The sequence below is a fragment of the Pipistrellus hanaki genome (genome assembly GCF_964339955.1).
Source record: "Pipistrellus hanaki genome assembly, chromosome: 14".
Taxonomy (NCBI): domain Eukaryota; kingdom Metazoa; phylum Chordata; class Mammalia; order Chiroptera; family Vespertilionidae; genus Pipistrellus; species Pipistrellus hanaki.
In genome coordinates, this window is record NC_140516.1 from 49,715,304 (window position 1) to 49,731,857 (window position 16,554).

The 16,554-nt window shown below is 59.1% G+C and overlaps 1 protein-coding gene across 1 annotated transcript in view; it reads right to left on the bottom strand.

Annotated features, from left to right (window-relative positions):
* Positions 1-216: 216 nt before the first annotated feature.
* Positions 217-16,554, bottom strand: part of RGS10 (regulator of G protein signaling 10) — a 30,831-nt gene continuing 14,493 nt past the window's right edge. The window contains exons 3-5 of the mRNA XM_084904627.1: positions 15,913-15,999; positions 6,635-6,778; positions 217-738 (exon numbers count right to left, since the gene is read on the bottom strand). Of these exons, the coding sequence (XP_084760753.1) occupies positions 592-738; positions 6,635-6,778; positions 15,913-15,999 (378 nt within the window). The 3' untranslated portion in view covers positions 217-591. The remainder of the gene's footprint in view (positions 739-6,634; positions 6,779-15,912; positions 16,000-16,554) is intronic.

Consider the following 16,554-nt stretch of genomic DNA (forward strand, 5'->3'; position numbering starts at 1 on the left):
TGTCAGTTTATGACTGTTCAGTAAACCATTCGGCCCGCGATTTAGGCTGGATTTTAGATTTTGGCCCCTTCTCTGATTGAGTTCGACACCCCTAATGTAACCCAAAAGGCGCCCAGCACCCCCCCAGTCACCCCCCCGCCGTGGCCTGAGCCTGTGAGGGCCACCCCGGGAACCTGTGGGCAGGGAGGGCGCCTCCCCCAGAGGCAGGGCACAGACTTGAAAGGTCAGCGGTGGCTACACGTGTTGCCTGGTGGCCTCGCATGACGTTTAATCAAACTGCAAAACGCTCCGTGTCCAGTGTCTAAGGACTCCGCCCACCGCAGTGAGCTTGTGAACTTCAACCTCAAAGCAGTGTGTGTGTGTGTGTGTGTGTGTGTGTGTGTGTGTATGTGTGTGTGTGTGTGTGTTTTCTACGTAAGGCTGGCCATCATGCAACCCTCACTGGCCAGGCCGTTAATAAAATACACAGATCCCGCCGACGGGCTTTGTACGTCTCGGTCCTTGCAGACAGCACAGCGACCCCGCCCCTGCGCGGTCCCGAGGGGGTCCCTCGTCCACGGGGGCTGCCGGGTCGGAGGCCGGGGCGGGGGCTCAGGTGTTGTACGTTCTCGACGCGCGCTTGGCTGCCGTCTGGCTGTCGGGCGGCTCCTCCTCCTCCTCCTCCGTCCGCTGGTGCTTCAGGAACAGGTCGGACTTGAGGAAGCGGCTGTAGCTGTCGTACTTCATGAGGTTGAAGATCTGCGGGGAGAGGAGGCGGCGGCTGAGGGCTGGGGCGGCCGGGCCCTGGCTCACCCGGCGAATGTTTATTAAACGTAGACGCCGCTCACGCCGGGACAGGACAGCCGGGGGAGAGGGGGGCGGGGATGGTCCCAGGGACAAGCCCCACTCTGTTTTCCACGGAAGTCCAGGTGCACCAGCCCGGATTCATGCCGTGTGGCCAGAGGCCCTTCGTGTGGGAAAATGGCCCGGGAACCAGACGGAGGAGCGGGAACCGTTCCTGGCTGATGCCAACATCTAAGAACTCAGACCCCTGCTCCCGCCAGGAAGCCGCAGGCTCAGTCAGTGCGGGCACGGGAGCCAGGGCACAGCCTAAGGGGCGGGGGATGGCTTCAGGGATGGGCCGGAACGAAGGGCCGGCGGGAGGCTGCACGGGGCAAGCTCCCGCGCTGGCCTGGGAGCAGGCGCCGGGGAGCGATGGGATTCTGGGGTGTGCCCGGGTTGTGGGCTCCATCCCCAGGGAGGGGCGTGCGGGAGGCAGCCAATCAATGATTCTTTCTCATTATTGATGTTTCTTTCTAGCTCTCTCTCCCTCTTCCTTCCTCTCTGAAATCAATCAAAATATATTTAAAATAATAACTCCCAGAAAAATACTAAAATCACACCAGGGGTAAGACGCGGTGAGGAGTCATCACTCCAGGGCCTCCCCGGATGTGCCAGGCAGACGTCACCACCCGGACCCCCGGCCTGGCCCAGCCCTGCAGGCCTGAGAGCCCCGCGGGGACTCTGAGAAGCACCTAGCTCCAAGTCTGCACCGGTGCTCGGAGAGTGACTGAGGCAGCCAGCCCCTCGAGACCCGTCCCCCGCACCCAGCCCTGTGCCCCCCCCCCCCACACACACCAGGTTGGGGCAGATGGGACCCCCACTGCCTGCAGGATGCGGTTCCGACCAGCGTCCGTCTGAAGTCTGTGCGTGTGGGAGGGGAGCATCCTGTTTGCCTGTCGTGGCTGGGAGGCTCGCACTTCAAAGAGGAGAGGAGAAAGGCAGGGGCTGGAGGCACCCCGGGCCGGGAGGCGGGAGGGCAGGCGAGGGGCGGCACCGGCAGGGGGAGGGCTCCGGCTGCTCAGCAGCTGGCAGACGCCTTCCGCCCCAGCAGAGCTGAGGAGCCGAGGGCAGGGGCCGGGAGCTCGGTAACAAGGGCACAAGGGCCACACCGCCGCGGGCAGGTGACTGCCGGGACGTCCCACGGGCTGGGGCCTCCTCTCCGGGACCCTGGCCTCCCTCCTCCTGGCGCTGAGGTCGCTGGGGCAGCTGCAGCCGTGAGGCCAGACGGATGTGAAAGAGGAGATGCCACCCCCATGGCCATTTTCTGAGGCCGTGAGCTGCCTGGCATCTCTGCACAGGGCCTTCCCTGGCACTGCCACAGGCCCTCCCGGCACCGGCCGCGGACCACAGGGCCCAAGGCACTCCGATCACACAGTCCTTGGAGGGGGGAGCTGAGCAAAGACGGCTCAGAGGAGAGAACGCGCCGAAAGTCTCCCCCAAGAAGGTGTAACCACCTGCGGCCCACAGCCCTGACCCCAGGGCAGCGGCGTGAGCGCAGCCCGCTAACTGTCCCCCCGGCGAACGAGCAGACGCCGAACGAGCAGACGCCGTCCGGCACGCACCCAGGCCGGCCAAGCGACCCGGGCAGTGCCGGTGCACCGAGCGCCTTCCAGCCGGCACCAGGCAGAGCTGGTGCTCATGTGACCTCACCAAACCCCGGGAGAACCCCGATCGCACGGGGGAAGGACACGGCCTGAGCGGCTCGATGCTTTGCCCGGTGGCTGGGGTATTCATCTGCTTGGGCGGACCTAACAAGTCCCACAGACAGAGGAGGGGTGGGGGTGGGGGTGGCTGTTAAACAACAGGGATGTCTCTGCTCACAGTCTGGAGGCCGGAAGTCCAAGGTCAAGGAGTGGGCCAGGTGGGTGCCTCTGAGTCCTCTCTCTCTGGCTTGTAGGTGGCTGTGTGTGTGTCATCCCCCCCACGTCTGCACAGGGCCTCTCCTCGCTGTGTCTGTCCCAATCGCCTCTACTTGTAAGGGCTCCGGGTGACCAGCTGCACGGGTTGGAGCCCACCCCCAGTGACCTCGTTTAACCTCAAATAACCTCCTCGTTAGACCCTCGCTCCACACACAGGCACTTTCTGAGGTGCCTGGGCTTAGGGCTTCGACATATGAGCGGGGTGGGGGAGGGGTCACGGTTCCATTGCCACTCAGGGCACATGGCCAGGTTGCGGGCTCAATCCTCCGTGGGGGGCGTGCAGGAGGCAGCCGGTCAATCAATGACTCTTATCATTGATGTTTCTCTCTCTCTCCCTCTCCCTTCCTATCTGAAATCAATAAAGATATATTTTTAAAAAATAAAAACATATATGTGTGTTTTTAAAACATATATATGTTTATATTTTATTTAAAATAAAAACATATATATATGCATGCAATGCCCACGTATCACAAATGCGGCACAACTGTTTTATATATATATATATAGGGTTTTTTTAGGTTTTTTTTAGTTTTTAAGGAGTTTTCCCTGGAGCCTTCTGAAAGAGTGCAGACCTCCTGACAACTTGATTTCGTCCTTCCGGCCTCGTGAGCTGTGAGAGTCAATTTCTGCTTTAAGCAACTCAGGTTGTGACAATTTGTTTTGACAGCCCTTGGAACCTGAGTGACTGATTTCCCCTCCCTCCTGAGTGAGCACAGAAAATGAGGCCGCCCTCAGGCTTCTAGAAGGTTCTGTAAAACCAGGACGCTCTGATGGGGAGAACGGGCCTCCGTGGGCCTGGGCAGGGACCAGCACCTGACCGGCACGCGCCAGGCAGTCCGTGGGGCAGAGAAAACGTGGCACCACACCTGGAACAGGCGTGAGGCGGGCGGGGCGGCCGGCGGAGATAGGGAGCGGTCCGCCTGCCGGGCACGGGCAGCGGGGAGGCAGAGAACGCACGTTGGCAGCTGAATGGCATTCCGAACCTCTTTCTCCTTTTTCCCCCCGAGACGGCTGTGGCTCAGCAGGTTTCGGTTCTGGCAGCCCCACGTCTGGGAGCTGCGTGCCCGGACTGGGAGCTGTCTGGCGTGGCTGCCGGGGGAGGCGATCCTGCCGGCGGCTGAGGCCACGCACAAGGCCCCACAGCCCAGGGTCACTGCCGGCCGGGCGCCCTCCCTCCCCGGGCCCCTCCCAGGGGGCACTGGCTGGCATCTGTCTTTCCCTCCGTGGGCGCCCCGACGTGAGAGTGCCCGGGTCTGCCGCTGCAGACGGGGATCCCGCCCTGAACCCTCGGCGTCCACGCAGGGTGAGCCTCCCCGGCCTGACGGCGCCTCGGGGAAGACTTCCGCGCGGTCCCAGTGAAGAGTTTTCCAGCCTGATAATCCCCTGCCGCTCTCAGCCGGCACGGGTACAGGGCGGGGAAAGTCCATCTGTATGTGCACGTTTTATTGATGGGGCTTCGTATCTGCTGCAAGAACGGAGTTCGGTTTTTGTGTTAAAAATGGCTGAACGGCCCTCGCCAGTTTGGCTCAGTGGATAGAGCGTCGGTCTGCGGGCCAAAGGGTCCCGGGTTCGATTCTGGTCAAGGGGCAGGTACCTCGGTTGCAGGCTCCTCCCTGGCTTGGGCCTTGGTCAGGGTTCATGCAGGAGGCAGCAAATGGATGTTTCTCTCTGCCTTTCCCTCTCCCTTTCACGCTCCCTAAAAATCACAAATGCCCTCCCCTGCTGAGACCCGACTCCTCTGCCAGGACTGGACTCCCCCATGCGGCACAGAGCCATGGGACGCCCAGGTCTCCCTGTGCAGAGCGGCTGCCGGGCCCCACCTCCGCTGTGCGCTTGGCCATCTTGTGGCGGCCATGTTGTGATGGCGTCGCGCAAGGGTGTCATGCCACCTGGGCCTTTATTACATGGGACGGTTGGAACTAAAAGAGTCGTGCCGCATTTGTGATACATGTGCATTGTGTGCATTTGTAGGAAGAAGGACGGAAGTCTAGCGACCCGATGCTCGTTAGGGTCCTGTCCAGGTTTGGAAGGATGATCTTTTGTTGTGGCTGTGGAGCACGTGTGACTTTTGTAGTTGGGTAGATAAAAGTTATTTTTTAAATATTTTTCTCTTCTCACTTAGATCTTCCTCCGTCCCTTGTGCTCCTCCTTTCTGAGCCAGCAAAGCTCCCCACGTCTGACTCTAGTGGGGGTGGCTGGGTCCCCCAGAGCGGAGTTCCCACTGCATAGAGGGGCACAGCCCGTCTCACTCCCTGTTCCTGCCTGGGGGTCCGCAGCCAGGAAGGGGGCCTGTCCTGACACGGCCTTCCCAGGCCTCTGCTCCACTGGCCTCCTGGCTGCCCCTGACTGTGGCCGAGGGCGGCCTGGGAAGCAGGTGTGACTTTGTGCCCAGAAACCATTGGCATCCCTGAACCCTGCTTCTTCCATCACACGGAGCCGTACGCCCTGGGTGCAGCACGCCCAGTGGCACCGGGCACAGTATCGGAACGGCAGATGTTGTGATTTGTGGAAATACAGTAGGAAACCGTGAAAAGACCGAGGTCCCGGTGGGGCAGACACCCTCGTGTGGCCAGAGCCACAGAGAGTTGCCTGCGGGTCATACGTTCCACTTCCTTCCCCTCCAGAAGCCCGTCTGCCAGGCGTCCTTTCCACTGACTCAGCATCACCACCGCCAGGAGGCCCTCAGCCCGTCTCCGCGCGCACTGGTCCCTTCAGCACCCACGTCTGATTCAGAGTCCAGAGGGGTTTGCACGTGCCCCTGTATCGGTTGGAAAACACCCTGCAGCTGCCTCCCGTGTTTGTGTTTCCCCTGAGCGTGTGTTTCCGATTGGAGGGATGCTGGGCGTGCACATTACGGCTCTGTGCTCACTTATGGGCAGGCCAGCCGCGAGGTGGACCGGCGGTCCTCAGAGGGCCGTCCCGGGGCGGGCAGCACAGCATCCCCGGGACCTTCCAGAGAGGGCAGCGTCTCCTCCCGCCCGGGAGCATCGCATTGAAACAGATCCCTCAAGCGATGGGGCCCGGCGTCTGCTTTAACCAGCCCTCCCGGTGGCTCTGGGTGCGCAGACGGAGGGCGGCTGAGTGGAGCTAAAAGCAGCCCCCACCTGTGTGCCACGTGAGGCCCTCACGTCCTCAGTAAGAACAGGGCCAGAAGTCAGAAACCTGTGCCCCCTGACGACAGGTGTGTGTGACGTTTACAAGAACGGGGCGCGCTGTGGACAGCCCCCCCCCTGCCAGCCGTGTCTGTGAGAACCCCCGGGTCCCCCTCCACCCCTCTGCCCATGACCATGGCCATTCCTCACAGGAGAATTTTCCAGAAAACCAACTCACCCCGCTAGGTCCCTTTAAACCTAATTGTTCCTGAATTACGTGCTGCCAGGTGGTAACACTTCATTCTAACGCAGGGGCCTCGCAGGAACGAGCTCTCGGTATTGGGCCACCAGACACAGACGATGGTGTTTGGGCATTTGCACCCAAAAACCGCCCCAGGTTCCCAGGCACTTTGAGTCTTTGTGCTCGCTTTCTAGAATATTCAGCCTGCTCCTCACGGCCGGGAGCACGCCATGTGCGGGCCAGGAGCACACCGTGTGCAGGCAGGGAGCACGCCGTGTGCGGGCCGGGAGCACGCCGTGTGCAGACAGAGAGCACTCCGTGTGCAGACCGGGAGCACGCCGTGTGCAGACAGAGAGCACGCCCTGTGCGGGCAGAGAGCACGCCGTGTGCAGGCAGGGAGCACGCCATGTGCAGACCGGGAGCAGGCCGGCGTGGAGGAGCTGCCTGGGGGGGTAAACCTGGAGCCTGGCTCTCCAGGCCTCTGCTTTGCCAGCCCCGGCTCCCCCCTCCCTGTGCCCGGCTCGGGGGACCCAGCGCCGGCCGGGAGGTCAGGTTACCTGGTCCTGGAGCTTCTGGAACATGAGGGGGTGCGGCTCCTCCAGGATCTTCTCGTTGAGCCGGGACTGCCCCTCCACGTTGACTTGCGACGAGGCCTTGCTGGACAGGAAGGTCGAGTAGATCTCGTTGGCCTTTTCCTGCATCTGCAGGCGACACACACAGCTGTTCCCGGTGAGCTCACCCTCCGGCCTGAGCCCGCTCTCCCTCCGGCCCGGCCAGGGCTCTGCCCGCGGCTCCATCTCCTGTCATGGCACAGCTCCACACCCACCGGGAAACGGTGACGGGACGCATCCGGGCCCACAGGGGTGCCATTTGGTGCCATTCAGGGAGGCCTGTGAACTCCCCAAATGAAGGACTCCAGGCCGGGGAGGGAGGTGACGGTGGAAGGGGGACCGGAGACAGGGTGGCGGGGACGGTCTGGCCTGGGATGGAGGGCACACAGCGCGATCTACAGATCTGGGAACACGGAAACCCACCCTGACACCCAATGGTCATATTAACCAATGTCACCCCCATCAACTTAATTAAAAGAGAGGAGGGAAAAAATAAAGGACTCTGGGAACCTTGTTCAGGCCCAACAAGGAAGGAAGTCCTGGCACTGGCCAGCGCAGGTGACCGTGAAACATGATGCTGATGGAAGAAACCGGACACAGAAGGCCACAAAGGTGTGATCCCATTCACCTGAAGCACCCGGAACAAGCGGATCCACAGAGACAGATCCGTGTGGCTGGGCCAGCGGACACGTCGGGCCCACGATCCAGATCCAGATCCGGGCCGGGCAGCACCTTGGGGCTGTTTGCCTCTCAAAGACACTCCCCCCCATGAAGCGCCAACCTCCCTCCCTCCGCCAGCCTCCCTCCCTCCCTCCCTCGGCCCCCCTTCTCCCAGGAAGGAGAGTTTTGGGGAAACACTGCTGTTTCCCACTTCCTGAAAGTGCCAGCCGGTCCGAGGAACAGCCCCCTTCAGCCCCCTCCCCCCCCCTCACACACACACACACACACACACAGAGACACACATGCATACACACACATATACATACACTCTCTCACACACACACATACACATAGACACACAGAGAGACACACATACACACACACTCTCTCTCACACACATACACATAGACACACAGAGAGACACACATACATACACACACACACACACACACACACATAGACACATGCACACACACACATATACATACACACACACACATACACACAGAGAGACACACATACACACACACACATACACACAGAGGCACACACACACACACACACACACACACACACACATGCTTCCAGAGGAGCCAGGCTGACTGGGTGGCTCTGAAAACACGTGGGGTGATCGGTAGCTGGAGGCGGAAAAGAGGGGGTGTGGGGGGCCGGGAGGGGAGGAAGCAGGCTCAGGGGGACCTGCTCTCACCCTTGCACACCCCCAGCCGCCCTCCCCGTGTCTGTGGGTCCCCGGGCGCCGTCCAGGCCTCACACGCATCAGCTGAGCTTATCGCCGGGAGGAAGCGTGACCGGGAAGGGAAACCCTGACGCGGAGACCGCAGGCCGGTCACGGGGCCCGTCCCCCGCAGCGCCCCGAGAGGACCCTGCGCTCCGGGATGTTCCGGGGCCCCGTCTGCCAGCCCCCTCTGGCTCTGTGGGGCCCACTGGGGGGGCCCAGGCCTGTGACCCCGGCGGTGACCGGAGGATGGCCCTCTCCTCTCCTGCCCCTGTGGAGGGCATCCACTGCCCCAGAAGGTGCTGGAAAAGGACCCTGCGGGGCCACGCCAGGACTCCCGGCGTGAGCACCGCCTGTGGGGGCTTCGCACCCAGGGAGCTCCTGCAGACACCCCAGGAGCCTGGCCTCCTCCCGCCGGCATCAGCCCGGGTGCCGGGTGCCCGGGTGCCAGGCAGCTTCTGCCCCCACAGCACAGTGCACACCGCACACGCAGGAGAAGCGAGTTCCCCCATCAGCCGAGCAGTCCCCTCCTCCAGGAGCGCCAAGGCACAGCCCCCCGCAGCCCTCCACACCCCGAAGAGCATGGCTTTGTGTGTCTGGTTCCTCGCCCTCACCCAGGAAGCGAGCTGAAACGTGTCCCACCGGGAAAATAAAACCCTCCTTTCACTCACACCCTCCTGTAGCTAATGGCCTCCAGCCCCCAGCTTTCTATGGGAGCATCGCAACGGCTAAGGGTGCACGGCCGCACTCCCACCGCCCCCCACCGCTCCCCACCGCCCCCCACCGCCCCCCACCGCTCCCCACCGCCCCCCAATGTCCCCCACCGCCTCCTTCAGGCTCCCATCGCCTCCCTCCCACTGGCTCACAGAGGGCCATGGAGCCAAGTCCCTCAGATGTGCCTCTGGAACGGTCCCTGGGCCCAGGCCCCGCGCCCCAGCCCTCTCAGGATTCTCCAACACTCCTCTGTCCCTCACCCCTCGCCCCCCATAAATTTTGGGTTCCCCAGACTTCTGCCCTAGGCCAGCTGCTTTCCTAACCACGTGCTCCTCTGAGATCTCAGCCCCACCCTCACCTAAGCTGCCAGCTGATCTCTAGAGACTCGGCCTTGGACGTCCGCAGACACCGTGACATCAAGCACAGGGTGGTCCCCCGCCAGGGGACCCTGCAGCCGCTCCTCCAGGAAGCTGGGGACCCAGATCCCCTACATCTCCCTCCTGACTGCCACTTCCTGCCTCTCTCACCGGCTGTTCCAACGGGAGAGGCCACGTCAGAACACTAAAGGAGCAGGCCGCTGCCCTCATTAATATCGACTTCAGACAGAGAGTGAGGCAAGGAAATAGCAAGTGAGTGACTGGAGAGTCTTTCCGGGAACCGGCTCAGGAAATGGAGAGCATGGAGGGGTGGAGGGGCAGAACGGCTCCCCTGCAGAGAGAACAGACCTCAGCACCTGGGGTGGGGGTGGGGGGGGCACACCCCGGGGCCGGGAGGACAGAGCCAGCAAGAACCGTCCGAACGCGGGCAGCGGGTGACCAGGCGGAGGGGTGAGGAGGGCAGCAGCAGGAAGAGGCCGTTAGACCCCCAGGCCGACCCCCAACTCTGAGCGCCCCGTCATCATCTCCCTCCCTCCCCCCTCCCCCCTCCCCCCACCTGGAGTTGTCTTCCCTAAGGAACTGACCAGGGCATGAAGGAGGGCAAGGAGGAGAAGCCCAGGGACGGACAGACGGACGGAGGGGTGGAGTGAAATCCCGAATGCAAACCCCCTAGCGACCGCCTCCCAGCCCAGCTGATGGGAGGCATGTTTCCTTCAGAAACATAACCTCGGGCTTGTGGCCTCCAGGAAGAGACCGGAGGGTCTAGAGAAAACAAACAGAAATGCGTGCAAAATCTCCACAGAAGGGTTTGAAGATAAAGTGGAACCCCCCAGAGAAATGTAGGCACCAAAAGCCAAAGAGATGAAAAAATAAAGACAGTAACCTAGGAACACCGTCCAGAGCCGTCGTGTCCGGATGAAATGCTCCCGTAAAATGCCGACACAGGGAACGAGCCCACCCCTCCGATGCCTCACCCGGCACAGCTCTAGGACGCCGGTGGCGCGAAGAAGAGCCTGTGCTATTTCGGGGAGAAAAAAACACAAAGAAAACAAGTCAGCTTCCATCTGAAAGCTGATGCTCAACAGCAGTGAAGACAACGGAACAACGAGTGCGGTTCAGCCAGACTTCATCCCGATCCACGCTCGGCCGGGTTATTAATGAAGTGGGAGAGCCGGCGGGAGGGAGGGGGGTCACGTTCTCATTCAGCAAGATCTTTCCCGGTCCGCCTGCCGGGACCCCTTCCCCGGGCGGCGGTGGCTGTCCGCGCTCCCGGCGAGGAGCCAGGGGCTCAAGACAGAGCGGCCGGGGCCAGGCAGCAGCAGAGGGCAGAGGGCACGGCCAGCGCTGGCCGGGGGAGACCTGGGAGCTGAGGTCTGAGGCCCGGGGCACTGTCCCCAGGTGAACCCGGGCCGCAGCGATGAGCGAAGAGGCCTGAGCCCCTGCATTTTATCGCATCGAGAAGCATTTTAAAGGACTCTGAAAAGAAGAAAAGCGGGGGGGGGGGGAAATGGTGCAAAGAAGAAAAAGGTTCACTGTAGTGTCTGTCCTCCTGGGCTCAGCAGCAAACAACAGACAGTAAATATGTCCGCAATGAACACGCAGTAGACAGGATGTGAGTGAGTGGAACCTCGGCGATAGGAAGAGGAAGTGGCAGATAACATCTGAGGATGATACGCGAGCGGGGAAGGAAGGGACGGAGGCCCTGGGCAGGCCCCAGGCCCCACGGGGAGCCGCTGGGCTCCGGTCAGTCCCGCCCGGACCCGGCCGAGTCCGCGTGGGAAGGAAGAGGCTGGAGAGAGCCAGCCCGAACCGGAGGGAGAGCGAGCGCTGCCCGTGAATGAACGGGTTTCACCTGAGGCCGCACAGGTCACTTGGGGAATTTTCAAATACTTTTATTTCTTATTATTTTATTTCTTTTATTTCAAATACCTTTACCGTTACTTTAAATAAGAATATCAATGCCGAAACCGGTTTGGCTCAGTGGACAGAGCGTTGGACTGAGAACTCAAGGGTCCCAGGGCATATACCTTGGTTGTGGGCACATCCCCAGTAGGGGGTGTGCAAAAGGCAGCTGGTTGATGTTTCTCTCTTATGGATGTTTCTAACTTTCTATCCCTCTCCCTTCCTCTCTGTAAAAAATCAATAAAATATATTTAAAAAAAAAAAAAGGAATATCAAGCACTCCGAAATCCAGGATCCAGTTTTAGTGTTAAGTCAGCTACAATGAAAACAATAAATACGACAGACTCCCCCTCTACCTCTGTTAACCCTAATTCAGGGGTCCTCAAACTTTTTAAAGTGGGGGCCAGATCACGGTCCCTCAGAGAGCTGGAGGGCCGGACTATATGAACTACTAATTCCTACTGTAACACCTCGGCTGCGCTCACTGCCCAAAAAACCTGGCGGGCCGGATCAGACTCCTCTGCGGGCAGCATGTGGCCCGCGGGCCGTAGTTTGAAGACCCCTGCTAAGGATATCATCAGGGCCGGCCGGCTGCGGCAGCCGTATGCTAACGCTGTCCGTGTGACCGACGTCGGCTGGTGTCGGAGTGCTCGTTCGCCTGAAGTGGATAATTGTTCTCAAGACGTCGAAGCATAAGCCAGCCGAGAGAGAAAGCCCAACCCTTGCAAGACAGAGGGAGTGTCCCGGATCAGGTGAACTGTGTCCAGGAAACCGGCGAAGAGGGCAGAGAGGAATGAACAACCTAATTGTTCCTGAAGACGTCTTACAATAAATAAAGATAGCGTTTTCCCGAGCCAGTGCAGGCCGCCCTCAGAGCTCTGATCAGGAGAAACCTTGTCCCACCCCACCACGTTGTCCCCCTCCTCCCCCACTCTCAGTTCGGTTTTTACAAATCTGTACAGGCTGCCATATCCATTTCCCTCTTCTACACTGGCCCAAAGAAAACAAACTCGCTCCCATAGAAATGCCGATTCCTAACAGCAATGAAGACGCATGCTGAGGAATGAGTGAGTGAGCGAGTGAGTGAGTGAATGAATTCAGGAGCAGCCGAAGAATGAACACCTTGTTGGGAGTTTCCTTCTGAGGTTTTGAAAATATAAATGCTGCCTTGTTGTAGCAGATAGATGCAGCTCACATGCTAATTCCCAGGGAAGAGGCGCTGGACAGAAAAATGTTAAACCGCAGAGAAAGGGCGCAGGGAGGGAGCTGTGTTGCATGCTGCTGGCTGAACACCTAGGAGGGATACCACCCCAGGGGCCCCAAGGCGGGGGTAGGGTAAGGGGCATCACCCTCACAGCCCCAGCACCCCCACCATAAAGGCAGGGATCAAGACCGCCCAAACCAAGGGGCTGCTCCCTGCCTGTCCGGGGGCGGATCACAGGCCCGGGAGGATGGTGGAGACACAGCTCCCACTGTTTGGAGCCTCTGAGCGTACGAGCCCCAGCAGGATGGACTCACGTTCAACCCTCAAGTCTAAGAGCAGCTCAGAGTGAGAGGGAGGGAGGCTAGCTCCCCAGCCAGGTGGGTCCCCAGGTGCCGTCTGACCTCAGTGGAAAGAGCTGGGAGTCCCGTGTGCCTGGCACTGGCTCAGGCACGTGGATACACTGGGGAGAAGACAGGCGAAGATCTCAAACCCCATGGAGCCTGCATGGCAGCGGGGAAAGCCAACCATCAGAAGATGAATAAAGAAATTATGCAAGAGCCCTAACCGGTTTGGCTCAGTGGATAGAGCGTCGGCCTGCGGATTCAAGGGTCCCAGGTTTGATTCCGGTCAAGAGCATGTGTTTTGGTTGCGGGCACATCCCCAGGAGGGGGGTGTGCAGGAGGCAGCCGATTGATGTTTCTCTCTCATCGATGTTTCTAACTCTCTATCCCTCTCCCTTCCTCTCTGTAAAAAAAATCAATAAAATATATATATATGTATATATATTTTTTATTTTTATTTTTTTTTTTACAAAGGAATTATACAACAGACCAGATAAATCAGTAAGTGCTCAGGAGAGAGCCCCTGGATAAACCAGATAAGAGAACGGACAGCAAACCAGTACGGGTCCCATTAAGTAATGGAGGCAACAGTGAGGTGCCCTGATCCCGCAGCTGCCTTCGTGCACGGAGGAGATGAACCCTGGCCGAACCCCAGATGCCGTGAGTCTGGTTGTGAAACTCAGCTGGGCCGACTCCTCCCCGCGCTGGGGCCTCCTCCGTGTTTCTAAATGAGTGGCTCCCAGCTTACTGGAGGTTTTACTTCCCCTGCGGCCAGCCCCCCAGCACTTCCCAGGCCCCGGGACAGAGGCTGGCCTGCATCCTGGTTCTGTCCCCGCACGGGCGGGCGGCCTGGGTGGGAGGCCTGGGCAAGCGGCCATCATCTTCAGCCACAGCCCTGGCGGGATGGGCCCCGCCCTGAGGCTCCTGCAGGCAGGTGTGGGCGCCTGGGGGCGCCCCCTCCCGGACCCCCGCCTCCTCAGGCCCCGACGCACAGCGAGGCAGCAGTCCCTGCACGGGAGCCACCGCCAGGCACATTCCAGGCGGAAGGACACAAACCTTCAAGGGGTCATAGTCTGGGGGGTGGCGCAGGGGGGCAGCGAGGGGCTGCCGGATTCTGGATGCTCTGTCTGTGGGATGCGGGTGGGCTAATGCAGCCTACCACATGGCTTTCCCGTGTGCCCAGGTTCTGCAGGTGTGGCCCCGCCTGCCCACCAGCCTCCAGAGCGGCAGAGCCAGGCCGAAGAGCTCAGCAGAGCATGGCCCTCAGCCATCTGGTCTACCTTCTCTCTCCGCTCCAGGAATTCCTCTCCTCATGCTGCCCCCTCCTCCAGGAATATGGCCCCACCCCCAAACTCCACTGCCATGTCTGGTGGCTGAGAAGTCACTTCCCCTGGGGGCTTTCCAGATGGCCCGGGCCTGTGCTCCCCGAACCCGCACTTCCCTCTCCAGCCTCCCTGGCAGAGGCTCAGCCAGCGGCTGCCCTTCCCCGCGCCTGTCCCCCGGGAAGCTCATCTGTCTGGTCCCCGTGGGTCCCTGGCCCTGAGCAGGCACTCCGCGAATATGGGTGAGCTCAGCCGAGCTGAGGGACACACCAGCATGGTCTGCAGGGGAAATGACGGGGGGCCCTCAGGGCGCAGGTCCAAGTCCCAGGTTGGCCAAGGAGGAACCTAGCTTCTCGGTGTGTCCAGTGATGGGTGGGCTGGCCACCCTCCAGGCCCCTCTCCCCTCCAGCACAGAAAGAGCAGGCAGAGGGGTGGACAACCGCTCCCCCGCTTGACTCTGAGCTGGGGTTTCAGGTGATGCTGGGCAAACCAGAGGCACCATCCAGCACTTACGGGGGATTGTCCCAGGGCCCTGTCCCGGGGACCAAGGGCACTCCTGCCTGAAAGGCTGCAGCCAGCACCCCAGCTTTCCGAAGCAGGCCCTCTCTCCTGCTCACTCACCGCCCAGGAGGCTCAGGCAAAGTCCTCCAGGGGAGAGAAGAAGCTGACAAAAGCACCTGCCAATGGCCACGTCCTGGACGGCTTTGTAGGCCGACTCAGGACATCCAAGCTCCAGGGGCCGTGCCTCAGAACCCGTCCTTGCCCCTGCAGAGAGGAAGGCTGCCCGCTCCATCCTGGGGAAAGCGTGGCTGAGTCCGGAAGAGCCTCGGAATAAGCCGATGGACGTTTTCCAGGCTGTGGCCTGCACACACGTGACGGCTGCTGGAGCCCAGCGTTTGGAGACAGATGTGAGTGGCTGGCAGCCCACAGGCCACATCTGCCCACGGATGTGCTGTGCTTGGCAGGCACGGTTTCACTATTTATTTTTTTAATTCTGCAATATCAGCTGGTTCATATCAAATTCCAAATGTTTAGCTTCTCTGGAGAGAGAGGCAGCCCTGGGCTGAAGACGAGAGAAAGGCCTTAGGAAGGACGGTCCCTCGGGTTTCGGGGAGCAAGGGTGGGCACGTGAAGACCTACGTGGGCAGAACTGGAAGCAGGGAAAGCCCAGGGGCCAGCTGCCCCCTGCCGGCCCCGTCCCACCACTCCCACAGCCTCACACCAAAAGCCTCACTCACAGACATTATTTTCTAGACCCTGGAGGCACTTAGCTGGTAGCCTCTCAGAAACGCACAGTCAAAAAGAAAAAGAAAAAAGAGAAATTCCCAGTCACAGGCCTCGTCAACACCCCCACTCCACAGACCTCCTTCCCCACAATCCCCTCCACCTCCCCTTAACCCAACCTTCCCTGGTAAACACGCTGGCTGACATTAGGATGAAAGGCTGCGGCCTGCAAAGAGCACATGTCTCCCCAGGAGGACAGCCAGACACGTTTCATGTGGGATGCCTGCCAACTACAGGATGTTTCATGAAGACGGAGTGAATAATTGACGATCCGTCCGAGGCGCCCTGCTCTCACTGCCCCCTCTGCCTGTCACGTTACTACGTCTGTACAAAACGCCGACATGCCGAACGCAGGAGAGCATCCCCATAACTTATTCACGGAGGAAAAAAAACCGTACGCGGTGACGAGCTCTAAGTGACAAATCGTTACTTTTACTTTAAATATTGTATTTGTCCATTTGCACAGCCCCATTCAAACAAGGATCGACGCCCTCTTTTTCAATTTATATTTGAATATTTGAGCAACACAGGATACCTCATCTGAAGCTTAAATCTTCCCCCCAAACCCAGGATGGATCAGATGTCTTTAGGCAACGTCACACCCTATGGGGAAAGGCAGCTGTGAGTTTATAAAGGACAGAGAAAAGCATTATGGAGAACATAATGACAAAGTGGAAGAAATACCTGCTTCTTATCTTGTGTTTTCTTAAAATCTTCGCAGGCTAACCAAAATAAGACATTTTCTTCACTGAATTCCTTTTTTAAAAATTCCTATGGATACAGAGAGAGAGAAAAAAATGCATAAGACAGTGTTCTACTTTAAAAAACAAACGAACATTTCCCTTCAAGCACTGATCGGGTAAAATCCAAAACGTGAGCATGAAAAGTCCACCCTGAAAAACAAAGCTCTTGTTTAACGTAAAAGCTGGAGTTCCATGTGCGTTTGGACGGAATGGCTTGGACATTGTAGGGAAGAGTGAAAGCGAAGCAAGCCTCTCTCTCCACAAGTCCAAGCTCACAGTAAATTACCAGAAAGTAAATTGAAGCGGAAGATATATTGGTTCCTTCCAGACAATGTTTAAACAAAGTACATTCCTCTAAAATCAGGCCCATTTTTTAAACAAAACAAAAGAAAATATACTAAGCATGTCCAAAAAAATGTCATGGTGAAAACTATTTTAAGTTGGAGGTGTGTATATTTCTCTTCTGGCAGACATTAGGGATTAGTGGCACAGAAAAGTGTCCTCCGTGAGATCTAGACCAAAGTTCACAGTGGCCTGGTGTCCAGGAATATTGGTAGTCCTGCCTGCCTCCCCCCTCCTAAGA